Genomic DNA, 26,952 nt, shown 5'->3' on the forward strand with positions numbered 1-26,952 from the left:
TCACTGCTAGCACTTTTAGAGAGTGACGTGATAATTTCTTGATGAGTTTTTGATATTTCACCTCAGAATTGAAGTCACATTTCTTAAAATAATAAGAAAAGCAAACAAGGGCAAATTTGTCTCCAGAGCATATATTAGAGGCAGAAATGCTTATAAATTATTAACTGGGATATGGGGCGTATTTCATCAGCACTTCAAGTCTTGATATTAAGTTTCCTTCTGGGAATTAATAATCATTCAGTAAGCATAAAACTTTAATAATGAGGATAGTATCTTCTCCCTGACCTTTCAAAACAAAATAGAGTGACTTCTAATTACAGAAGCTTGATTTTGAGAATAATGAGGAAATAAATGCAGCAGTAGTTGGTAACAGATTTTCTTGGCTAAGAAAATTAAGTCCAGCTTAGAAGGGTTGTGCCCTGGCTGTCCAAATGTTATTGCAGTGCAATATATGGCATCGCTGATAAGATATTATTGTATTGCATTTATTGTTATTTTAATGAATGAATTATTTATTATTAAATCATTATTAAAAATAAAATTATGCATTCATTTATTAAGATTGTATGTCCCTCATGTCAGAAGCACCAAGGTACTTTTGGGTTGAAAGTATTAGCTGGCGACATCACTGTTGCCTGAGGGACATCCAATTGGGGCCTCCTTTCATGTCCCCAGAAGGAGCTGGAGGCTTCCGGTGGCGGTGCGGCGCCGGAGACAGCCGTTTCGGGCTGCCCGCTGCTCAGCTGAGTTGTTTTCACCCGAAACAGCGCCGATCAGCTGTTCGGGTGGATTTGAAGCCCCCTCCTCGGGAGAAGAGGAGGGGGTGAGGCCCCAGGTAGGGGTTGAGTTCTCCGGGGCCGCCTGAGATTAAAGCTTGGGCGGCTGAAGGATTGAACTCCCCCGTAGCCTGGGTTGCTCCCAGCTGTTCAGCGTCTCTGCTCCGGGATTTTTGGAGCAGAGCCAGGCGTTTGCGACCACCCCTGCCAGAAGGAAAGACCTTGGAATAAAAAGGAGCAGGCAGAGCGGTACAGGAGGTCAAGGTGAAGAGGACTTTTATTCTTACTCTCTAGCTTAATGGACTTTATAAACTTAAAGTGAAAGTGCGCAACAAGTGAAAGTGAAAAGATGGCGGCTAAACCTCCCTCAAAAACTCTTCGGAGTGCGGGAACTTCCCCGGTGCAACAGACATCGTTGCAAGCTTTGCTTCCTCCTGCTGCATTGACATCGAAGGATTTAGAAGATGCTTTGGAAAAACAATCCCAGGTAATATCAGAAATGCTGGGTGACAAGTTGGCAAAGGTGGAGGAGAAATTGGAGAAATTGGAGGAGAGGATAGAAGAGAAGTTTAGTGCGATGAGGGTAGACATTTTGTCTACAGTGCAAAGCGTGGCTGAATGTGTGCAAAGTTTGGACGAAAAAGTGGAGGATTTGAGTCAAAAGAATGCTATATTAGAAGTAAAGGTACTGGAGAATGAAGATTTAAGGGATAGAATGGACGGAGAATTGAGTCTTGTCCAGTATCACCAGATGCAGTATGCTATTAGAATCAGGGGCTTAAAAGAGAATCCTAAAGAAGACCTAAAGCAGCTGATTTCTGAGGCTTTGGAAGAAGTATTGGGTCAGCCAGCATCTGAAATAAAGGGATGCATGGATAAAGTTTTTCGTGTAAACTCATGGATTGCTAGACAGAGAAAGCTACCTAGAGATGTGGTGGTTTATTTTACAAAGAGAGAAACCAGAGATGAAGTTATTCAAGCCACTTATGATACTAAAGTTGTGATTGCTGACCAAGAAGTTTTGGTTTTAAAAGAAATTCCTCCAAAGATTTTAAGGAGAAGGAAGGATTTTGCATTTCTCGTGCAAGAACTTAAGCAACATGAAATAAAGTTTAGATGGGAGATTCCTGTCGGATTGGTGGTGATGCATGAAGGTAAAAGATACCGTCTGGTTACTGTGACACAGGCGCATGATTTCTACAATAATGTTTTAAAAGCGACCCCACTATCACTTCTGGAAGCTGCAAAGGGATTTGGAGAAGGGAAATCCCAAGAGGCTGAAAGTGGACAGAAAGAGGAGAATGGTGTTGGAGGGGATCAAATTATAGCCTTGTCGGCTGCTGCTGAAGAGCAGAGGGTGACACATGCTGCTTTAAAACGAGCAAAACAAATTAAAGAGCAAGACCAACAGAAGTTTATGGAACTTTCAAAGCGTACTTACAGTGAAGCAGTGGGAGGAGCGCGGCCCAAAGAAGACAGAGGGGCTATTAAAGATGTGCTCCAACAGCTTCGGGATGCCACGCATGGCGACTAAATTTCTAACCTGGAATGTTAATGGACTAAATTCACCACAGAAGAGAAAGAAAGTTTTTCAATATTTAAAACAATTCAAGATTGATGTTATATGTTTGCAAGAAACGCATATTAGGGCTATGGACCAAAAGTATTTATCGAATTCAAGATTGGGCACACAATTTGTTGCCTCTGCGATGAATAAGAAAAATGGAGTGGTTGTTTATGTTAAAAGCGCTTTATCAGCGGAATTAATTGAAGCAGATAAGCATGGAAGATATGTTATGATAGATTTGCTGCTAGAAGGCAAAAAAACGCTTTTAGTTGGACTGTATGCTCCTAATCAACAGCAAGCTGATTTTTTTAGCTCACTTCATACAAAGCTTACTCAATTGGATTACAAATCGTTTATTTTTATGGGGGATTGGAATGGTGTTTTGGATGTACAGATGGATAAGGCTGGTTCTTTTAGGCGTTCTCCGAGTCATGCCAGATTGCCTAAATCTTTTTTTGAAATGAAGGACGATTTGGAACTGCGAGATATTTGGCATGACACTCACCTGCATGAAAAGGATTATACTTTTTTTTCTGATAGACATCAATCTTTTTCCAGGATTGATTTTATTTTGCTGACTAATGACTTTTTTTCTAGGATTAAGAAGGTAAAGATCTGTGCAAGAGCTATTTCTGACCATAGTCCAGTTTGGTTAGAGATCAATAAGGACAATAGAGATAGGCGCTCGTGGCGCGTAAATGAGAACTTGTTCAGAAATCAGAGAAATGTGGAAGAATGTAAACAGCGGATGAAGGATTTTTTTGAAATTAATATGAATAAGGATACTTCTATGGACATGGTTTGGGATGCTAGCAAGGCCTACATGAGAGGGGTGTTGATATATATGAATAATAAACACAGACGCACTTTGGAAGCCAGAAGGAAAGAATTGGAGAATGAAATTAGGGAAAAAGAAAAGGCCTTGATTTTGAACCCATTGGATGTGAAGACTAAGGAGGTTATTAAGCTATTAAGAGGACAATTCGATAAATTAATGGCTGACCAAGTGGCAACCAATTTGCGGTTTGCTAGGCATAACACTTTTTGTAATGCTAATAAGCCAGGTAGATGGCTAGCTTATAGACTAAGGAAAAAGCAAAGGGCTTCTAATATAGACAAAATTGAACATAAGGGAAAGGTTGTGTTTCAACAGGATCTTATTAAGGAAGCCTTTCTGGACTTTTATTCTAAATTATATGCTAAGGAGAAGATTAATGAAAAAGATATTGATGTATATTTGGAGAATGCTAGCATCCCGGTTCTTACGCAGGCACAAAAAGAGGAGATTAACCAATTGATAACAGAAGAAGAAATTTTTACAGCAATTAAGGAATTGAAGTTGGATAAAGCGCCAGGTACGGATGGTTTGACTGCGGTTTATTACAAAAATTTACAAATGGAGTTGATAAAACCATTAAAGGAGCTGTTTCAGATAATCCAGGGAGGGGGAAAGGTGCCTCCGTCTTGGAGAACTGCTTTTATTTCTTTGATTCCGAAGGAAGATCAAGATGCTACACAAGTAAAAAATTATAGACCGATATCGCTTTTAAATACAGATTATAAGATATTTGCTAAGGTGTTGGCTAATAGACTGATGAGGGTTCTGCAACAGGTGATTCATGGGGATCAAACTGGGTTTATTAGTGGTAGGCAAATGAAAAATAATGTGAGGCATATAGTTGATGTGTTAGAGTTTTTGGAAAGGAACAACCAGATCCCTGCGGTGCTAATTTTTTTAGATGCTGAAAAAGCTTTTGATCAATTGAATTGGCAATTTTTGATGAAAGTTTTAGATAAAATGAATTTTGGGGATAAATTTTTGCAACCAATTAGGGCATTATATCAAAAACAAACTGCCCGAATAATAGTTAACAATAGTTTGACTGAAGCTTGTAATATTGAGAAGGGCACAAGGCAAGGGTGTCCGTTATCGCCTTTGTTATTTGTGCTAACATTGGAGATATTATTGGTAAAAATACGGAATTCGGAAAGAATTAAGGGTATACAAATTAGAGATCAGGATTATAGATTGAGAGCGTTCGCAGATGATCTGGTTGTTACGGTGACCCAGCCGGAGAACTCTGTTGTGGACCTGATGGAGATAATAATGCAATATGGGAAGGTTTCTGGATTTAAAGTTAATGCACAAAAGACTAAAATTCTGGCCAAAAATATGACAGTATCGCAAAAGGCTCTTTTAGAAGGACTAACTGGATTTGAGATTGTTAAAAGGGTCAAGTATTTGGGGGTGTTTTTGTCACCCTCTAATACAAAGTTATATAAAAATAACTATGAAAGATTATGGGGAAGAATTCAAAAAGAAATGGAGAGCTGGGAAAAATTGCAATTGTCTTTGTTGGGGCGAATCGCAGCAGTGAAAATGAATGTCCTGCCTAAATTTTTATTCTTATTTCAAATGATACCGGTTCTTAAGAAAGATTCTAATCTGGAGGAATGGCAGCGAGGTATCAATAAATTTGTTTGGGCAGGGAAAAGGCCACGAGTTAAACTTAAGATTATGCAGGATATTCGTGAAAGAGGTGGCCTTAAATTGCCCAATCTTAAATTATATTATGAAGCTGCTGCGTTAGCAGGAATAAGTGATTGGATTAATTTGACACAAGAGAGATTATTAAATCTTGAGGGCCACAACTTGTTGTTTGGCTGGCATGCATATTTGTTGTATGATAAGAAGGTAGATAATGTGTTTAAAGCGCATATTTTAAGGCAGGCATTGTTGAGAGTTTGGAAGAAGTATAGATATAAGGTAGATTGTAAGATACCGTTGTGGACAATCCCAAAACACGCAATAGAAAATATAAATGTTGGTTTTAAACATGATGTGACTACGTATAAGGAGATTTTAAGTTTGGAAAGAAATGTCTGGTGTCTGAAATCGTACAGTCTCTTGCGAGATGAGAAGATTGTTCAAACTTGGTTCCAATATATTCAGCTACGGGCCAGGTGGAAAGAAGATCAGAAAACTGGTTTTACAATGACTGATGAAAATCTGATAAAGCAAATTAGAAATCAGGGTCCAGCACATATCAAACGGATATATCTTGCATTGATAGAAATTGACTCAGAAACAGAACTTGTTAAAGATTGTATGATAAAATGGGCCCAAAACATCCAAGAAGTTATTACAATGGACACGTGGGAAAAGATTTGGGTGAGGAACGTAAAATTTACACAAGCTCAAAACTTAAGAGAGAACTTTTATAAAATGTTTTATAGATGGCATCTAGATCCTAAAAAGCTTGCAAGTATGTATCCAAACTATCAGCCCAAGTGCTGGAGGTGTGGCGATGAAGATGCAACATATTTTCACATATGGTGGACTTGTAAAAAGGTTAAGGCCTTTTGGATAAAAATTTGGTGGAACATGCAGAAGATTTTTAAGCAAAGGATAAAGTTTTGTCCGCAACTTTTTTTGTTGGGTATAATTACAGATGTTACGGTTGTGGACATTAAGCTGATGTTGAATTTAATTACGGCAGCAAGACTCTTAATAGGTCAATATTGGAAGAAGGAGGAACTGCCGACTATAGAAGAATGGACTTTAAAGGTTTCTGACTTAGCAGAGATGGCAAAGATCTCGCCTTATTTGAAAGATCACTCGCAAGAACGTTATATCATGGAGTGGAGAAAATGGATTGAGTATATCCAGAACAAATATGGGACTAAAAAGTTTCATGTAGCATTTGAATAAGTCTTCCTTTCTTTTTCTTTTTTTCTTTTTTTTCGTATACTTAATAGTAATAGTGTTTGTAGTTACCCTATATGAGCTAGAGAGTGACAGGTTTCAGAGTTTATGGTTGTTAGCATATGGATGTTTATGATTGTTTTTTTTTGTTCTTATACCTTGTACTTAGCTCTGGGAAGTCGGGGGGGGAGGGGGGGAGGGGTAGGGAGGGATGGGTACGGGAGGGGGAGGGGGGATTGTTAAAGATAAAATGTATGTTAAAACTTTTCAATAAAAAAAAAAAGGAGCTGGAGCGAAGGATAGGAGCTCACCCCATCCCATGGCAGAACTCGGGTCTCAAACGCAGGCTTGCTGCCTGTCAAGCCAGCATCCTAACCACACGAGCCACTGTGCTATTAACAGGTTAGGGATAGATAGTCATGGAGATAATATATCTCTGTTGTTGCTAGGAATAAAAAACAACTTGATGGTACATAATCAATCAATCAAAAAGGCTTGTTATAGTATTTAATCATTAGATGCATCCATCTTTCTTGATAGGTGAATAAAAATGCTCAAGCAGATTAAACTTCTAGCATACTATGCAACTAACATATAATAATAACAACTGTTTACATTTATATTTTAATTGATTGTCAACTGCTTTGAGAAAATAAAAACAACAGTGAATACATTAAATACATGTTCATTGCTCATGTTGCATGTGCTAGACAAGCGGTTAGTTCTTTAGTTTTTGCAACAGTCTATTTAAAAAGCGAACGTTTTGTTTCTTCCCTGTCTTTAACTCTTCCTAATCTCATCTGTTCAATGCACAGGAGGTAATTTCTGTACTGCTAAAGATCTTGCAGAAGAAATTCAATCACTAACGGCTGAAAGAGACTGCATGAAAGGGCTGCTCAGTGAATGGTCAACTCTGAATGCCAAAAATATCCCAAAACTAGAGAGAGTGAAAGAACGTTACAAGAGACTGAAGGAAGAAACAGAGCAAGAGGAGTTTGCGTTTGGTGAGTAGAGCAATTTGCCAGCTGTCGGGGTGACGGAGGTCTGCCATTTTGATGCAGGATGACATCTAGAGTTCTGCTTCATTTGACAAGCAATAATGTAATTTATATGATGTTCTAAACAAAGATCTCTGAAGGGCAATTCTGCCAGGAGCTTTGACGTATACCACATCTTAAGGGCTGTCAGCTTCTGTCCCTGTCATTTATGAGTGACTTTTTTGCTTGCTTTGTATACGGGGGTAGCTTTCTTTTTTTAGATACAACAATAAAAGGTAATACAAACTAAAAACAAAAAAGAAAAGGGGGAAAAAAGATTGCAAGAAAGCAACCCCCCCCCAAAATATTAAGAACACCCTCTCCAGAAAGGATCTTCCCACCAACCTCAGAACGTATAAACAATTTCATAATCTCTTTACCTCTTCTTAATTAGCAAATATAAAACTAATCATCTAATAACCCATTTCTTAACCATAGGGAAATCAAATAAGCAATGCCTTCTCCAATCCAATTATCAGCAAAAGTCTAAACAGACTTTAAACAAAAGTTCTAGACAGTTTGGTCTAGTGGTTATGGCACCAGGCTGGGAAAAAAGAAGACTGTGAGTTCAGATTCTGCCTTAACCATGAAAGCCAACTAGGTGGTCTTGGGCCAATCACTCTCTCTCTCTCTCTCTCTCTCTCTCTCTATATATATATATATATATATATATATATATATATATATATATATATATATATATATATATATATATATATATATATATATATATATATATATATATCTCCATATATATATATATATATATATATATATATATATATATATATATAGATCCATATATAATATATAATATATAATATAATATATAATTCAAATTGCTATTAAAGAATTTTAGGGAGGCTGAAATGATCATTTCGAACTTCTTAAGTTCTCATCAGTCAGTCATACCCTTTTTATCTGAGATTTGAACCTGGGCTGATTATATATTAGGCAGTTGCTTTAACTTCCTGAGCCACAGGTTCTTTCTCTATTAGCTAGGAAGCAAGGGAGATATATGTGTTAAATATTTGTCAAGTCATTTGAATATGCCTTGCTAATTAACTCTTTCTTTCCTGTTTTGGCCTAACTCAAGGCTATCCACAGGGTATAGTCACAACTTATGACAGCTCATTATTTGTGTAAATTATTCAAATTATTAATTAGCAAGGCATATTCCACATATATAAAATAATCCTAGTATCCTAATATAAACAAAACATTAAATTTTAACATAACAAAGAGAGTTAACTTCTCCTTTAAAAAAGAATAAGTTCACAAAACTACTTTACTTTAAGTAAAAAGACAGATATAGAGCCAGTTTAAATGTTAAAAAAATAGGATTCATAAGTTAACTGAAGGGGAAAATTCTTAAACACCATATTACATGTAATTAAATATAGTATGCACCATTTTTCTACTCAAGATGTCAGCAAATCCAAAAAAGAACCATAAAAAATGTCCCATTTTAATCCTGGTCAAATAAACTGATGCTATATTCCTTTTTTCATACAAAGCAATCTTTCTCTATAATGCATTCAGATGGTTATTAACAATTTGTTATTAATTTCTTCAATATTTTAAGCAGTCTCCTTTGTAAGAGCAACAAACAGATGATTGATTCTGTGGAAGGTGGTAGACTGAAAACAGCCCCATGAAAAATGGAGCTGATGTTTGCAGCTGTGAATAGAGAGCCGACAGGTATATTGTGCCCCATGACTCTACCTGGACAAAGAGAGGACATGAGATTGCCCAAGCTATGCTTCTTACGTTGTTTCGCATGAGAAAATCACAAGACACTGGTCTCCAGAGGAGGAGGGAGAATTGGGAGATGTGTGAATTTGCCATAATTGATGCAGCCACAAATGGTGACTTTTTAGAGGATGCTAAATTTGCACTTCCTCTTGCTGACCACTTTTGGAAATTGGCTATTAACTGCTTCAAACAAATTAGACAGTTTCACATGGACAAAACTGGTAAACATTGGGAGAATGCATTCAACTCTTAATATAAGAAAAAGAAGATCCATTTTTATAATCATTAAGAATTTAAAACAAATAGCAAAAAAACAAGAGTATTGTCTCTTGAAAGTTTTTAATGAATTAAGGGCTCAGAAAACCCTGGAAAATTGGAATTTGAATATTAAGATTTTGAAATTATTTTTAAAGAATACAGCGCACATTTGTGGGAAAGAAAAATGGTTTTTGATATTGGAGACATATTAAACAAGTAACTTACGACATCGTTGAGAGATACCTTTGAGGAACTGCACTGGGAATTGTGTTGGGACTTTAAATCAATTATGTCAGCTATGCTGTTTCTTCTTGGAACACTCTGTTCCCAAAAGAAGACGTTATAAAAAAAAGATATGCAACAAAATCTGAGAATAATGTGAATGAGACTTTGAATAAGAGTTTATCATCAGATACAAAGAAAATAATTGTATGAGGCTTTATAAATTAAAGACTATCTCAGAAGCAATCCTAACAATTTCTTTTTGCTGAGCTTGGTATACATTGATGATGTCGGAAACTTTCTCCTTTGGGTTATTTTCTCCTTTTCCTCTGTGATGAAGCCTGCTGCCTGACACTTGAAATAGATTATCATGGGCCCTGATAGCTTTGCATAACATAGTCCAATTCCGTAAATATGACCACACATGTTTCATTTTGTAGGGGGAAAAAAAGGTAGAAGATGCTCCTGTAATAGCAAACCCGGCAGGAAATATTATATAAATATACTGCTCAAAAAAATAAAGGGAACACAAGATAAGACATCCTACTATTAAATACAGTACATTGTGTTGTTTAAGTGTTCCCTTTATTTTTTTTGAGCAGTATGTTTATAGGATCATGGAATTTGTTCAATCAGCAAACAAAATAGGAACTGAATTTGCAATGCTTTGGAAGCAGTGTGCTTTTTTTACATGAAATATCAGTAAATTTAGTCAGTGCAGTAAAACGGTTGTCTTGCAAATGTAAACATGTCTGTTGGTTACTATAATAATAGTAATCATAATAGGAAAGGAGAGACATTGGAAAACCAAATTCTTTTGTATTTATAGGATATCTACACATACAAGGTGGGACGTGGTGGCTTAGTGGGTTAGGACGCTGAGCTTGTTGATCAGAAGGTTGGCAGTTTGGCGGGTCGAATCCCGAGTGCCGTGTAACAGAGTGAGCACCTGTTATTCGTCACAGCTTCTGCCAACCTAGCAGTTCGAAAGCACGTAAAAATGCAAGTAGAAAAATAGGGACCACTACGGTGGGAAGGTAACAGCATTCCGTGCGCCTTTGGCGTCTAGTCATGCCGGCCACATGACCACGGAGACGTCCTTGGACAAGCGCTGGCTCTTCGGCTTTGAAACGGAGATGAGCACTGGCCCCTAGAGTCGGAAATGACTAGCACGCATGTGCAGGGGAGCCTTTACCTTTACCTTTTACACATACAAGAATAAGGATGAGAAGGCTGGAAGCAGTCACATCTGAATCATTCTTGGGAGAAATAGAAGTAGCTTGAGTAAAAAGACATTAAAAAGACTTCTTGCTAAATAAAAAACCCTTTTTTTAAACTTAGTGTGACACTACCCAATCTCTTAACTATTAGTCAGTGAAGTAAACATTATGGTTTCTATTCTACTTCTTCAGGATAATTATGGCACATAATTATTAAAATCCAAATAACCAATTGTGTATTTTGGTATTTTTGTGAGACTGTGGACGGGTATAATCTAGAGGGGTTTTCTTTGAGTGGGATACAGCAGAGTGCACCTTCAAATGTGTCATGGACAGCAAAATCTGCTACAACTGGTCCATGCTTTCAGATATCTTCAAAATTTGAAGTCAAACCACAAATTAAATTATTCTTTGCTCTTGGACTTTCTGAGCAGCAGGTTATACGAGGAAAAAGTGGTTCATTATTGCAGGAAAGAGATTATGAAAAGAGATAACATGCTTTGTATATGTGTGCTGAAATATAAAAATCAGTATTATCCAGTTTTCATATAAATAGGTTGGTAGGTACAGTTGTATATACTGTCATATACACAATTTTAGGGAAACAGTAAAAGCTTCCCATGCTTAAAATCGAAATATATAGAAGAACAGAGTTTATGTTTATGTTTTATGTTTTATTTAATTTATATACCGCCCTTCTCCCTAGGGACTCAGGGCGGTTCACAGGGCATATAAATAAAAATACAATACTATACAAAAGTTAAAACAAAGATTAAATCAGTGCCCAATTAAAAAACAATAATGCAATCTAAAATGACAATTTAAAACACAGCTCCCCCATCAGGCCAGACCGGCCAATTCAAACAAATGGGTCTTCAGACCACGACGGAAAGTTCGGAGGTCCGATGCCGTCCGGAGCTCCACCGGCAGTTGGTTCCACAAAGCCGGGGCACCCACAGAGAAGGCTCTCCCCCTGGGGGCCGCCAGTCGACATTCCCTGACCGGAGGCACCCTGAGGAGGCCCTCTCTGTGGGAACGCACAGGGCGGAGGGGAGTTGAAGCCGGCAGCAGGTGGTCCCCGAGGTACCCCGGACCCATGCCATGTAGGGACTTAAAGATCATAACTAAGACCTTGAACCTCACCCGGAAGACAACTGGTAACCAATGCAGCTCGCGGAGCAAAGGTGTAACATGGGAGTACCGGGAAACTCCCAAGACAACTCTCGCGACCGCATTCTGTACCAGTTGGAGCCTCCGAGTGGTCTTCAAGGGAAGCCCCATGTAGAGAGCATTACAGTAGTCAAGGCGAGAGGTCACGAGCGCATGAGTGACCGTGCACAGGGCATCCCGGTCCAGATAGGGCCGCAACTGGCGCACCAGGCGAACCTGGGCAAAAGCCCCCCTAGTCACGGCCACTACATGATCTTCTAGGGTAAGCCGTGAATCTAGGAGGACTCCCAAGTTGCGAGCCCTATCCACGGGGGGTAAGAGCTCACCCCCCATAGAAAGAGATGGAACATCTTGAATGTCCCGGGATGCCGGAATGCACAGCCACTCAGTCTTGTCAGGGTTGAGCTGAAGTCTGTTCCTCCCCATCCAGACCCGAACCGCCTCCAGGCAACGGGACATCACAGCGAGGGCATCACTGGGGTGGTTTGGGGTCGAAAAGAAAAGTTGGGTATCATCGGCATATTGATGATACCCAACTCCAAAACCACGAATGATCTCACCCAGCGGTTTCATGTAGATGTTGAACAGGAGAGGCGAGAGAACCGACCCCTGAGGAACTCCACAAACGAGAGACCTCGGGGCCGATCTCTGCCCCCCTGCCAACACCGACTGCGAACGTCCCAGGAGATAGGAGGAGAACCACCTAAGAACCGTGCCTCCCACTCCCAATCCCCTGAGACGCCGCAGCAAGATACCATGGTCGATGGTATCGAAAGCCGCCGAGAGGTCTAATAGGACTAGGACAGAGGAATATCCCCTGTCCCGAGCCCTCCAGAGATCATTCACCAGAGCGACCAATGCCGTCTCCGTGCTGTACCCGGGCCTGAAACCCGATTGGTAGGGGTCCAGATAATCCGCTTCATCCAGGACCAGAGGGAGCTGATGCGCCACCACACTCTCAACAACCTTCGCAAGAAAGCGAAGGTTGGAGACTGGACGAAAGTTGTTCAACACAGCTGGGTCCAAGGCAGGCTTCTTGAGGAGAGGTCTCACCACCGCCTCCTTCAAGACGGTGGGGAAATAACCCTCACTCAAAGAAGCAGATATAACCGCCTGGAGCCAGCCTCGTGTCCTCTCCCTAGCTGCATAAACCAGCCAGGAAGGGCACGGGTCCAACAAACATGTGGAGGAGCTCAGCCTCCCCATAATCCTGTCCACTTCATCAGGGGTCACAGAATCAAACTCTTCCCAGATAACATTGACAAGACCGTCCGTGTCCTGATCGCCTGACTCTGCCCAGCTGGAGTCCAAACCGGTCCGAATCCGAGCGATTTTATCCGACAGATATAGACTAAATTCCTCGGCACGACCCTGCAAGGGATCCTCCCTCACCTCCTGATTAAGAAGTGAGCGAGTCACCCTAAACAGGGCGGCCGGGCGATTATCTGCGGACGCAATGAGGGTAGAGAAGTAATTACACCTCGCCACCCTCATCGCTGCGAGATAAGACCTAATATAGGTTCTTAACCGCAACCGGTCGGGTTCGGATCGGCTCGACCTCCAACAGCTCTCTAGGCCCCGTTTCCGACGCTTCATCTCCCGGAGCTCCGCGGAGAACCATGGAGCTCGCTGGGATCTGCGCCGGGTCAGGGGCCGCAAGGGTACAACCCGGTCAAGTGCCTCAGTGGCTGCCCTTTCCCAGGTTTCCACTAAGGCATCCGCCGAGCTGTGAGCAATGGAGGCAGGTGGGGACCCCAGCGCCGCTTGGAATCTATCAGGATCCATTAAGCGTCTGGGGCGGTACCATCTAATTGGTTCCGTATCCCCACGGCGGGGGGTGGTAAAACGGAAGACCATCCGCAGGAGATGATGATCGGTCCATGACAGGGGCATAATAAATGGAGAGCCCCCACCAAGATCATCCAACCACCGTCTAGATAAAAAAATCAGGTCAAGAGTGTGGCCTCCCTCATGAGTTGGTTCAGAAATTACTTGCGTCAGGTCCATGGCCGTCATGGAAGCCATGAACTCCCGAGCTAGCTCAGATGAGCCTCCCAGGGATGGTAGATTGAAGTCTCCCAAAACTATAAGTTTGGGAAACTCAACCACCAACCCTGAGAGGATATCAAGCAGCTCGGGCAGGGCTGCCGCTGTACGACTAGGCGAAATGTACGTCAGCAGCAAACCCAACTGCGCCCCAGAACCAAATCTCACAAAGAGAGACTCACACCCGACTATCTGAGAAACGGTGGTCTCCCGCGGACATAAGGTCTCCCTAATAATAACCGCCACTCCCCCACCCCTACCTTGAGCTCTTGGCCGGTGCAGCACCCGGAAGCCTGGTGGGCAAATGTCAACCAAAGGGACCCCACCCTCTGGGCCCAACCAGGTCTCCGTGATGCAGGCCAGGTCCGCATGCTCACCCTCAACTAAATCCCTAACGAGGGGAGCTTTATTAACCACGGACCTGGCATTCAGATACACCAGCCGGAGCTCAGGAGGCTGCACATCCTCGCTCCCGGAACCTCGGGGAAGAAGCAGAGGGTCGGAGCGCCTCACCGCTTGCAAGTAGCGGAGATGGCCCTCCCGGTAGCGATACGGCCCCCTGTCTATCCGCCTGCTGCCATTCCCCGTCGTGGGAATTGGTAATCCCACGACCCGCTCGTGAGCTCCGGAGACAGCGACACCCCGTTCTCCCGCCGCGCGGTCAGACCCAAGTCCGGCCTGAACCATGGTTGATTGGCCACCCCCCAAGGCCAGACAACCCTTATCACCCACCCCCCTCCCTAACCCTATAAAAAATCTAGATAAAAAAATGATCAGAGGCCTTCTGTTAACTTTATATTGACGGCCCCTGCCCCTGCCCGGCCATCTCTCAGGGTCCCAAAACTCGGGCCCGTCATCGAGGTTAAAGGTGTCTAAAGAGGCGGGTCGCACCCAGGAGAGGGGGGCTCCCCTGAGGGCACACAAATCCGTGCTAGTATATTTCCGCATAAGTCTAGTAAGTCCAGGAAAGGCGTCCCATTAGTGGGAGGATCGAAGCATAAAGACAGATATCTTGGTCCCCACCCAACTTCACTGCCACTCAGTTGGGTGCCCCCAGAGACAGGCCATCCCCCGCCCTCTCACGACGGGTTGCAACTCTGTTCCTGGAGGTGGGCCAGATATCCTCTGGGTAGGCAACCCCGTAGAGCTCTCACCTCCATGGGGTCGCAGATGGAAAAAGTCAAGCCACTCTCCCACCGTGGCCGATACCCAGTTATGTCCCAAAATCCAAGGGGAGAGGGGGAAGGTAGGCAGACAAGATGATAAGTATATATGTCCATATGTCCGAGACAAAAAGGGCAAGCAGGCCAGGGTAGTGAAGATGGTCCAAATTGCGAACATCGCTGCAAAAGCAGTCCAAAGGCGGTGGGGGAACCACGTCATCCTAATACCATTATGATGATCCGCGGTCATCTTCTCCGCCACTGAATGGACTGAAGACGCCGTCGCCGCCAAGATGACTAACAGTCGCCCTTTCCACTGTCGAAACGGCCCGAGGGCGACAGTGCCGCTAAAAAGCAGCCCAAGGCGAAATAGGGCAACGTGGAAATCCCACCGCTGGCGAGAAGGCCAAAAGCCGAAAAAGCTCGAAGCCAGCCGCCGGCAAACAGGCACACAGTCCAAGAAACGCTGGTGTAGCCGTAAGCAGTCCAAAAGCAGGCCCCAGAAATGTCTCATCAGCTGTTGGGCCGCTAAAAACGGCCAGAACATACCATCTTCGCCGTCGCCGCCGAACCCGTATTGCCGCCGCTGCTGCCGAGCGCAGGCCGCCGTTGGCGCCAGGCGTGGCCCAGACACCACCGCAACCAGCGCCGGGGACACCGCCCACGCCATTGCCGCCATTGCCGCCATCACCATCATTGCCGCCATTACCGCCTTCGTCATCGCCCGAAATCGCCGCCGCCCGAGCAGATTCACCGGCGTCCACCCCGACAACCGGGGCCAGTCCGGGAACGCCTAGGCGGCCCAAAACGGCCCGAGGAGCAGGAAAAAACGCCGGCGTCAGCCCCGAGCAGCCGCAGACAAACCGAGGAGAAACAGCTGACAAGGAAGAAGACAGCCGGCGTCGGCCCAAGCAGCCGCAAATGGTCCGGAAAAGCAGCCGCTGGAAAAGACCGCCGGGAGACAGCAAGAAGCAGGCGACAAACAGCAGGGCCAGCGGGCGGCCCCAAGCAGCCGTAAATAGTCCAAAAAAGGCGGCAGCAAAGAGAAACAGCCGGCGGACAACAGGAAGCAGCCGAAAAACAGCAGGGCCAGCAGACGGGCAGCTCAGCAGATGGAGTAAGTCATTGCCAGCTTCGTCGACCTCCTAGTTGTCTCGCTGCCTAATTCCCCAACCCCTCAATCCCCGTACTCAAAAAGCCCAAAGGCTCATGAGGGGCTCCCAAGGGACGCCTAACAACTGGTGCTTGCAGAGCTCAGCCGAGCACGTCCGCCATCTTGGGTGGGGCGGAAACGAATCCGAGTTCTCTGTTTTAAGATTAACAATGAGATTAGTCTTGCAGAAATGTTAAATGTAATCTGCCAGAGATGCTGGGAGTCAAATGGTATATAGATTTAATGAATTGTTGTTATTATTAGTTAAATCTTTGATAGTAAAAAAAAGTTTTGCAATGTCTGCCCCAAAATATAGCCTCCATAGATCTTTTTCTTGATAATTTTCTTTAGACTAGAGTTCCAAACTGCTCTTAAAGGTAAATCTCAAGGATTTCTCCATTCCCAAAATAAATGCACACTAATTCAGTTTTCTATTTTAAAAAACTATAGGATTACACTCCCAAATTGGTTTTTGAAAGTCAGAGTATTGTGTACAACTATTTGGGGGAGAACTTTCTAGGCATGGTTTGCTTTTTTAAAAGTCTTACCATTCTCTGATGATTAGAGTATAAATCATTTGCAGAATACACATCTGCGAATGTTCTTTTTGAACAAGTGAACTTTGAATTCCTTACCATTCTCAATTTTTTTTGAATCTGTTGCCCTGTATAATAAAGTGCAGTGAAGCAGAAAACGCTGCAAGCAATATAAATTATTAAAGTATTTGATTTCCTTCCCCATCCCCATCTCCCTTTTCACTTTTGCTCTCATCTATAGCACATCTTTCTTTAGGCTACAGTAATTCGTTTTTGATCTAATTATATGAAGTGTATAACAATAAATTTAGTGAAAACATGCCTCAGGATTGTAAACACTGACACTTCTTACCATATGCCAATGTCATTTTAACATAGCTGAGTCTTATTTTTTCTTTAAATCCTTTTAATTTGAATCTTTCTTGAAGCACTTTCCCCCCTTTATTAAGGATTTCTAGAGATTTGGTAAATGTTTGCTTTTGTTCATTTTTTTATTTTAAGCTGCTGCTATTTGTGATCTGCAGTTGTGATTGTTATGTATCCAGATACAGCCTCTGGATAGCAGCAGCCACCAGGGGGCGTTGGCCTGGAGGGTTTTGGCGGGAAACCCAGTTTCGGCGGGAAACCTAGGGCCAACCCCATTGGCTAGCCGCCTACCTGGCCAGGTATATAAGGAGGCCAGGTAGCCCTTGTTCTCCAGTACGAACCCCCGTCACAATAAAGAGCTGAACTCGTACTCCGGCTGGCGTCTCTTCCTTGCGTCGGACCCACTACATTACAGTGATAGCTTCTAGGTGTTTGCTAAAAGATTTCTGAAAGGTAGTATTTTAATTTTATATGGTGCTTTCTAAATTATAAATTAGGATGGCTCACATAACACTGCAGGTAGTCCTTGACTTACAACAGTTCATTTAGTGACTGTTCAAAGTTACAACAGCACTGAAAGTGACTTATTGTCATTTTTCACACTTATGACTGTTGCAGCATCCCCACGGTCATGTGATATAGAATAGAATAGAATAGGATAGAATAGAGCTGGAAGGGACCTTGGAGGTCTTCTAGTCCAGCCCCCTGCTCAAGCAGGAGAACCTATACCATCTGAGACAAATGACTGTCTAATCTCTTCTTTAAAATCTCCAGTGATGGAGTGGTCACGATTTCTGGGGGTAAGCTGTTCCACTGGTTAATTGTCCTCACTGTTAGGAAGTTTCTGCTTAATTCCAGGTTGCTTCTCTCTTTGATCAGTTTCCAACCATTGTTTCTTGACCTGCCCTCTGGTGCTTTGGTGAATAATGTGACCCCCTCTTCTTTGTGGCAGCCCCTCAAATACTGGAATACTGCTATCATGTCACCCTTATTTCTTCTTTTCTTTAGACTAGCCAAGCCGTTCTTCATATGTTTTACATTTGGATGCTTGACAACTGACTTACATTTATGACGGAGTCACGTAATCCCCTTTTGCAACCTTCTGACAAGGAAAGTCAATGGGGAAACCAGATTCACTTAACAACCGTGTTACTAATTTAAGAACTATGGTGATTCACTTAAGAAATGTGGCAAGAAAAATCATAAAATGGGGCAAAGCTCACTTAAGTTTTTTTGCTTAGCAACATACATTTTGGACTCAATTGTGATTGTAAGTTGAGGACTACCCTGTGCGCTGGTTTGCCTTCAGTCCAATTCAAAATGTTGGTTATCATAGCAACACGTATATTTGCCTTCATTTGTTGGTTATTATTGCCTTTAAAACCGTTCACGGCATAGGATCAGCTTATCTGAGGAACCATCCCACCCCAATTCAGCAGCCTGCCCTACTCAGTATAGAAACAGGGTATGCTGCAGGCCCTGTCACTCAGAAAAATTCAGCTAGTGGTATCTAGGAGAGGCTTTTCTGCCAGGGTTCCAGCTTTTTGAAATATTTTGCTGCCTGAGGTGAAATCGGCCCCCACCTTTTTGCCCTTTTGGAAGTACATCAAAACCTGGCTTGGCAGTTGTCTGGGATCCTGATGAGGGTGCACTATGTTAGAGGTGGCTGGTGGGCCAACAGGAAAGATGCCAGCACTGGACTGATCTTGACTTTTGCTTTTTTTAATCTTTGTATCTAATGTTTTAAATATATTTACGATTTTAATTGTAGGCCACCAAAGGTCACTTTGCAAAGTGAGATGGATGGCATATGAGGACCCAGATTGTTGGGGGCAATAAGCTGACTTTGTAATAATGCTGCTTGGGGTGTGTGTGAAAGCCCTAATAAGCAGGCATATACATAGAATGAAGGCTACTGCTAAGCTTGTAAGCCGCCCTGAGTCTTCGGAGAAGGGCGGGATATAAATGGAATTAAAATAAATAAATAAATAAATAAATATAAATTTAATAAACAAACGGCTTTGTTTGTATCAGGAAGGTGGGAGCTGTAGCCTTCCAAATGTGGCTGGACTATTTCTGGATTGAACTCCTAGATAATCTACCTTTGCAGTCAAATTATATCTGAGTGGCATTTATATGGGACTTCTTGTGAACCATTAAGAGGTTTTACAGTATTTGGAGATTATTACTTTCTACCTGCCTAACAATGAACTCTCCTTAATAAATTGTGACATAGTCAAATACATTGCCTTTCTGCAGATTTATAAAGCTGATAAGTTGCACAACTCATCAACAAATAAAGTGTAGTAACATTTGATAATATCTGTATACACCCTCTATCACATTCAAGTTTGCCTGGGGCTAATTTGAATATCTGTATTTGTGTAATGTAAATAAAAGGATCAGGACAAGAAGTGTTTGGAATGTGTTTCCCAACATTCATTCCCAATATTTAATATATACAGATATAATCCAACATTACTACTCCATTTTGTAATCTAAACACTGCAGTTTTAGACTAAGCTAAAGTCTCCCTTGAATTGTGCTTGATTTTCAGTGAGTACCTGAATCTGCCCACCTTGTTTTCTTGGCCAGAATGCAGAAGTGGGTTTTATTTGTTTGTTTGTCCAATTTATATAGCTGCACAATTCTGGCTGTCTCATAGAGTTAAAATACACATCCCCACACACCCAAAATCATACAACAAAATCCATTTAAACCTAATAAAAACAATAAAAACAATTAAAATTATAAGAACATAATCTGTGGGAGTGTGCTCCAATTTACTAACAACATAGCCATTTAATAGGCTCTACCTCACCACTACTGGATCTCCAGGCAAGATGGCAAAGCCAAGTGTCTTCAAGCCCTACAAAATGGCCAGAAGGGTAGGTATTAATCTACATTCAGGTGATGGTGGGGATGACATTGCAATACATGTTTTCCATAGCTTTTGTATTTAATTTCCAATCTTGTCTACAGCTCGAAATTTCATGGTGGTCTCTCAGTGAAGAATTAATCAGGACTGACCCTGGTCCCATCCAGAAGACCTTGGTTTGCCCCTGCTGCCTTTTATGCTTGAGTTGACTTGGTTGCCAAGCAGCCTTCATTCACGAGTGAAGCACTTGAAGCTGAGGTGCTCCAATCCTTGATGCAGCTGCTTTGAGGTCCTGCCAAAGTCATGCCTATGCGTGCACAGAAGTTCTTTCCAATAAGATGAGGCAAACTGGTGACTGTTTTGTTGAATGATGTTAAAACATCTTCTCCATGATACTGCCTTCATCACCTGCAATTCTCTAGATTGGCTTCCATGGCACCTCAATCCACTGATGGGCTGGTTATTTTATTTTACAAAGTGTATGCCAACTTGCAGAACTTTTGCTTAAGGTGAATTTAAAAAAACAAAAACAAACAAATACCCTGTCATCTTTCCACAGAGGACCAAAAATGAAATGTGCATGGGTACATTACTGAATGCATTTTGTTTTAAAAAAAGAATGTTTGCAAGTAATCTTCACATTTATTACAATGTTCCTTTTCCCAGCCTGCATAGAGAATAAGCAAAGTATGTTTTTACACCACCCTCCCAAAAAACCTAGGTAATAAAATGAAAAGAAGAAATAGCTAAAATATATAGAACGATGAAAACATAATTTTCAGCACTAGGGAGGCATTTTCAGCACTATGGAGATTAGTAGCAGAGGTTTGAGCTAACCTTGACTTGATATTACAGGGCTACAAACAGGATATCACTACCGGGACAAACAATATCCTGTAAGAATTACTTCCCATTATGGCATTTCAAAAATGCAAGATTTTGCTGTGTAGTTCTGAGAAACACCTGTAGTTTTCAGTGTTGACTGCTACTAGTGAAGATAGTCAAACCATCAAGGTGGTCCATGTGCCTTCAGAATACAATGATGCAGTGATGAGAAGAATATAGGAAGATTGAAAAAGGCTCAAACTCCACTGGATTCTAATAATTTCACTGAGAGAAAAGCAACTCTTGAAAGTGTTACCTGATTGTAACTGATGTTAAATGAAAACCTTAACTTTCAGTGTTCTGCATGCAGTTGCTTCAGAATGCATGTTTTTTTCTTTAAAAAAAACCAAGATAACTCCAAGTTCTTTAAAATAGCTCTGAATAAGAGTGTGCACCTATGCATGTAAATGCAGAATATGTATTATGTATTAAGGGAAGATGGTTTGGAAGAAGACAAGCACAGTTTTAAAACTGGAGGAAGAAACATCAACCTGTGCTGTGCTGATGATACTACCTGACAGCTGAACATGGATCTGCAAGCAGTGAAAAACTAGAATTAAGAATAAATATGGGGATGCGGTGGCTCAGTGGGTTAGGATGCTGAGCTTGTTGATCAGAAGGTCCGCAGTTTGGCGGGTCGAATCCCGAGTGCCGCGTAACATAGTGAGCGCCTGTTACTCATCCCAGCTTCTGCCAACCTAGCAGTTCGAAAGCACGTAAAAATGCAAGTAGAAAAATAGGGACCACTACAGTGGGAAGGTAACAGCGTTCCGTGCGCCTTTGGCGTCTAGTCATGCCAGCCACATGACCACGGAGACGTCCTCGGACAAGTGCTGGCTCTTCGGCTTTGAAACGGAGATGAGCACCGGCCCCTAGAGTTGGAAATGACTAGCATGCAAATGTGGGGGGACCTTTACCTTTACCTAAGAATAAATATAAAGCAAACCAAATTAATGACAACAAATACAACTGTAAAGCCTTAGAACTGACAATGAAGATATTGACATGGTAGATAGCTTCTATCTTTTAGGATCAATAGTAAAGGAACAAGCAGTCAAGAAATATACCACAGACTAGTATTTGGTAGAGCAGTCATGAAGGCCTTGGAAAAGATATTCGCACCTCAAAGATCAGAATATTCCCGGTGACATTCTTTAGAAGTTGGACTTTAAAGAAACATGAAATGAAGGATATTGATGCTTTTGAACTTTGGTGTTGGACAAGGCTCCTAAGAATATTGGAGACAGCCAAAACGCACACACACACACACACACACACACACACCAAAACCAAAACCAAAACATGAACACAGGCCAATGGATCATTAAACAAGTCAACCCACAGTTCAAACTCAAGGCAGAGATGACCAGGTCCATATTATCCCATTTTAAACATATTATGCAAAGCTCTTTGGAAGGGGCTCTAATGCTGAGAAGAGTGGAGGGAAAGAGAAGAAGAGGACAGCCAGCAGCAAGGTGGATAGACCTGATTACAGCAGCAAGAAGAGCAGCATTGGGAGATTTGAAATACCAGGATAAGGATAGATTTCTTTGAAAAAATCTGTCTATGTGGTCGCTAAGGGTCGAAAACGGCTCGATGGCAAATAATCAATGAAAGGAACGAGAGAGCAAAATGTGCTTTTCTGTTGTAGATATCTTATTCTTACACTGATAGAAGGAGGCAGAAGTCAAGGGCAGAGATTTAATCACATAATAATCAGGGCTGGAATTTAAAATGGGGCACATCATTAGTATGTTAATTAGTTTTTTCTTTCCTTGCCAGCTGCTAAGCTTGCAGAAGCAGCACAGAGAAGTGGCTTAGCAAATATATTTATCCTTTGATCTGTGTATGCCTTGCAGGGGAAAAAAAATCCTGTGGTTTATTTGGAATGTTTTACTTCCTTTTGAATAAGTATGGCCTGAGCTTATGATTTAAAGATCCCAAAGCAGGCAGAATGTGCAATTAAGCCCATATTTCCCATTGCATGTGAATTCACTATTTTCTGCTGCCCAAACCCCACCTTCTGCTTTTATTTCAGTAGCTCTAGAGGTTTATCGGTGACTGTTCACATTGATGCGACAAGTTAAAGAATATTCTCGGGACATCAACTAAGGTACTTATTTCAGCACGGAACAGAAAGTTTGTGACTCTATTCTTGAGTCATTTCCTTTTTTTTAAAAAAAAGTTTTATTAATTTTTAATACATAATTTAATACATAATACATAATTAATTTTTTTTACATAATCACCTTAATATTTGGTAAACATCGTGTTGTCTAGGTTTATATTTAAAAAACAATCAATAACAATTAGTTCCTATAATTCTATAGTCCACATAATAGCTTTGCTTGATGTTCTCTTCTTCCAATAAATGTTGTCTTTTGCCAACCTTGAATTAATACAATTCTTATTATTTGGATAAATAACAATTAAATATAGACATTTTTCTAATATTTCTGCAAATAATAACCACACTGATATAAAGCTTCCTTTCTAGCTGATCATCTTGATTGTCTTATCATAGATCCTGTTTAAAATTCTTATTTAAATTAGTTTTCCCCACAATATTCAAAACATTCTTACTGGTTAAGATTTTCATTATACTTAATTATTTCAGTCTTTTTCCTCACATAGGCCATCCCAATTTAATTTCTCATATCTTAAAAAAAAGAAAAAAAATCAAAAGAAAAGAAAAGAAAAGGAAATAAGAAGATAGTACTTAAAATACTTAAAATACATATCCCTAATGTACATTTATATCCAGAATGTTTCTCTTCTTTTTAACCATATTCAAGCATATGTTTAATCTTTAAGGGTTCCATTTAATAAATCCAATTATCTAAACTTTTAGATCTAATCAAAACATGTTTATCCTTTCAAAGTTTTCTCAAGATCAATTTCACTTAAGTATCTAAAACATTTCCTTTATATAAACCATCCCAACACTTTTATATTTCTCATGTCAAAAAACAAAACACAAAGGAAAAAAGAAAGAAAAAAATACTATATTATTGAGGGGCTCATTCTTCTTAAACTAAAATTCATTTATATCCAAAATCTTTCTATTTCTTTAACCATATTCAAACAGATGTTTAATTTTCAAATATTCCCTCTGATAGATCCCATTATCTAATTTTTTGATTCTCACTTTAGCCTTTTTTTTTGCTAGACATCTTTCCTGATCAATTGTTTTCTGAATCAAAGAGTCTTCCCATAGTCTTGTGAAAGTTGTTGTAAGTACAAAAGGCAAATCAGGTGAGATGTTTTAATAGGAAGGTTTCATCCCTTTATATTCATTGAAAATTATTTCCTTTCTTTCTCTCTTTATTCCTCTTATCATTTTTTTGTCTCTTAAGTTCTGGTAGTTCTTTTGGCAGCTCTGTACTCCATTTTTTCAAATCTTTTTTCTTATCCTCAGACTTATTTTGTGATCTTAGAGTATAAGTTATTTTTTTCTATGTCCATTATTTCCTGTAAGTTATTTTCCACTTGGGTTGAGCCATACTTCCTTCTGTTGTTAGGTTCCATCTTTAAATCTCTCTGCTATGGTTCATCAGTTGTCTGTAAAATCTGCTGACTCTATTTTTATTTTCTGAGAGTTTTTTTGTTGTAAAGTTAAATTGAAGATGTATTCATTCATATTTTCAAAGTTATTCTTAATTTTCTCATAGTTGGAGATCATTGTTGTTTTAATTAGTTGCAACATAGCATACAACTCCTCCTGGAAAGTATTTGTTTTTTCTTGGTATATTCTTTCTGCAGATCTCTGGTTTTCCATGATAGCTAAAAATCAGGGTTTTCCTTTCTCTGCAGACAGCTTTAAAGTCACAGTTGAATAAGTATTTATAATCCAGAAAGGTCAATTTTTCCCCCCTAAAGTTTATAATTCTTGCTTTATAGGTAGCCCAATATGTTTTCCTTTTTTGTCACAGCTGTTCTCTGTTATTAAGACATTGAAGGTCACCAAAAACAAATTATCTTTTCCTGGGCTTTGCCAGTTCCTGTATTGAAGCAACTACTATATTTTCATCCATCACTAGATGTCAGCACTAATTTGTTTTTCAGTTTTCAAAATAAACAATTGTTTTCTTTTATTTTCATGATTTAAAAGGCAAATCTTAATATATTCCACCAATTTCAAACTTATCCAGATTTAGGTCTTATATTCATTTCATTTCAGTATATTTCCATCCCCACTTAAAGGTTTAATTCTCCGCTTCCATCTGTAGGAGGGTGGCGTAAAGATCACCCTCCTTCTAACTTTCAGAGGGTTTTTGCTTCTTGCCCCCCCAGGAAATCAATTGTCTAGTAGTAGAAGAGAGAAAATCACTATTCTTACCCAGTTCCAAGCATGTTATTTACAATCAGCTTAAAATAGTGCTTTTGGGCTTCGGCTGCTTGTAGCTTGGGCTAAACTCAAGTTAAGCTAGCCTTTCTCCTGCTGGTTTCTGGAAGGCTTTTCCTGGACCGATTGGATCGACTGCCATTTCTCTGCACTCAGCAGGGCTTCCATCCTTCTTTATAGCCTCTATGGGGGTGACTTCAGGCCCATTTAGAGTCCCCTAACAGGCAGAAATTGGCCGTAGGGTACGGAGCCCCATGATCCATCATCTGCTGTGCTACTGCGCAAAACTGGAATCCTATTCTTGAGACATTTCCAAGCATGAAAAGAAATCTCCATGTCTCTTCAATATAGTTAACACAGAAGAAGCAAGTTAACTTTTTTATGGCAGCTTAAGAGCAAATTGAAATATTATAGATTCAGGATCAACATCATTCCGCCAAGAAATTAAAATATGTAGGAAGCAATTAAACGTAAAATATCTTTCAGTCTTTCAGAATACTCTGATGTTACTTGAAATCACCTTTCTTTCCAGAAAACATGCTGTGCCTGAAAATGCCACTGTAGAACTGGTGAACCACAGTGCCTTCTTGCTGCTATTCTGTTCTCCCACTGCCTGCACTATATTAACTTTGGTAAATCCAGCACTGGTGTACATACCACCATACTTTCTTCTGGATGAGTATTACAGGGTCAGCCTACTATTGCAACAATGTTGGTAGGTTCAGCTATTCTGCCTTACTTAAAGTGGTCAAAGTTGAAAGGGTTTTCAGAATTTGTGGTATCCTATATTTGGAGGTTTGATCAAAGGCTAGTTTAATAATAAAGTCTTGTTGGAGCAGGACTGTTGAAATCAAATATCAGCTTTGAAGAGACACAGCACACAGATGACCCTATTTTGGAGAAAATTATTTTGTTTCTGCATAAGAGTTTTTTGTCTAAATTGGTATTATTATGTCATGGGCTCTGGTTTGCTCGTAGATAGTTCTCCACTCGCGAGAGGTAAGATGGCCAATCTTCTGGATGTTTAATGTCGAACTCTCAGAGTTTGCCAACCTTCAGCATCTTTTCCTCGATTCCTGCGTTGTTGGATCCTGCTTCTTAGGCTCAGGGAATGCATCCTCTGAGCATGCGGCTGCTAGTGTAGCTTTACTAGCCGGGCTGGGGGGGGGGAAAGATGCCTCTTCCCACCAGCGAGTAATGCCGACCCCTCGTGACTTCAGCCCTTAGGCGGTAAAGCAGGATCCCATCCTCGTCACCACTATTATGTCGTGGGCTCTGATGAGCAGCAATGAAGACACACAGCTGAGTACAGAGAAACTCATTCTTTTATTAAGCTGGAACTGTACTGAGGACTTGGGTGCACCCCGCCACAATATATAGCCAGACCCTCTGGTAGCAACCAATCAGATTAAACCCATGCTTGCTGCCCAAAGTTGACCAATTGCAGGACCAGAGATGTCCTGTCTGGGTTGCTGGAGAACCGTTAGTTCTCCAGCAATGTATGTGGTGAGGTACCAAAAGCCCAGTACATAACACCTATATATGTATAGGATTTAAAAATTTAGAGAAATGTGCCCTATTTTATCTTTTGTTGGGGGGGGTAAGTTGTTTCTTATTTTAAACAATCTGCAGTCAAAAGAAATACAGAATTTAGAGGTCTCCAATTTTTTTTCTCTTTTGTGGGGAGGGGAGGACAGTGGACATATTTGGAATTTTTGAGAGCATGTTACAGACAGTGGTACGGAATGTCTACCACAATGGGAAGGAAATGTAGAGAGATGCTTCCTACTTTCACTTCATGCCTTTCAGAAACTCTTTATAGCTTTAGCTTGCTTTCCCTTTTTTTCTGAGAAAGTGTAGCCTACTTCC

At 40.9% G+C, this 26,952-nt stretch overlaps 1 protein-coding gene across 1 annotated transcript in view; it reads left to right on the forward strand.

Moving 5' to 3' along the window:
• The window catches only part of DISC1 (DISC1 scaffold protein), a gene marked incomplete at both ends in the record, with an annotated part of 176,299 nt that overhangs the window by 41,887 nt on the left and 107,460 nt on the right, over positions 1-26,952 (forward strand). The window contains one exon of the mRNA XM_081312602.1: positions 6,865-7,053. Within this exon, the coding sequence (XP_081168728.1) occupies positions 6,865-7,053 (189 nt within the window). The remainder of the gene's footprint in view (positions 1-6,864; positions 7,054-26,952) is intronic.

This window comes from Vipera berus, assembly GCF_964194415.1.
Source record: "Vipera berus genome assembly, chromosome: 1".
Classification (NCBI taxonomy): Eukaryota; Metazoa; Chordata; class Lepidosauria; order Squamata; family Viperidae; genus Vipera; species Vipera berus.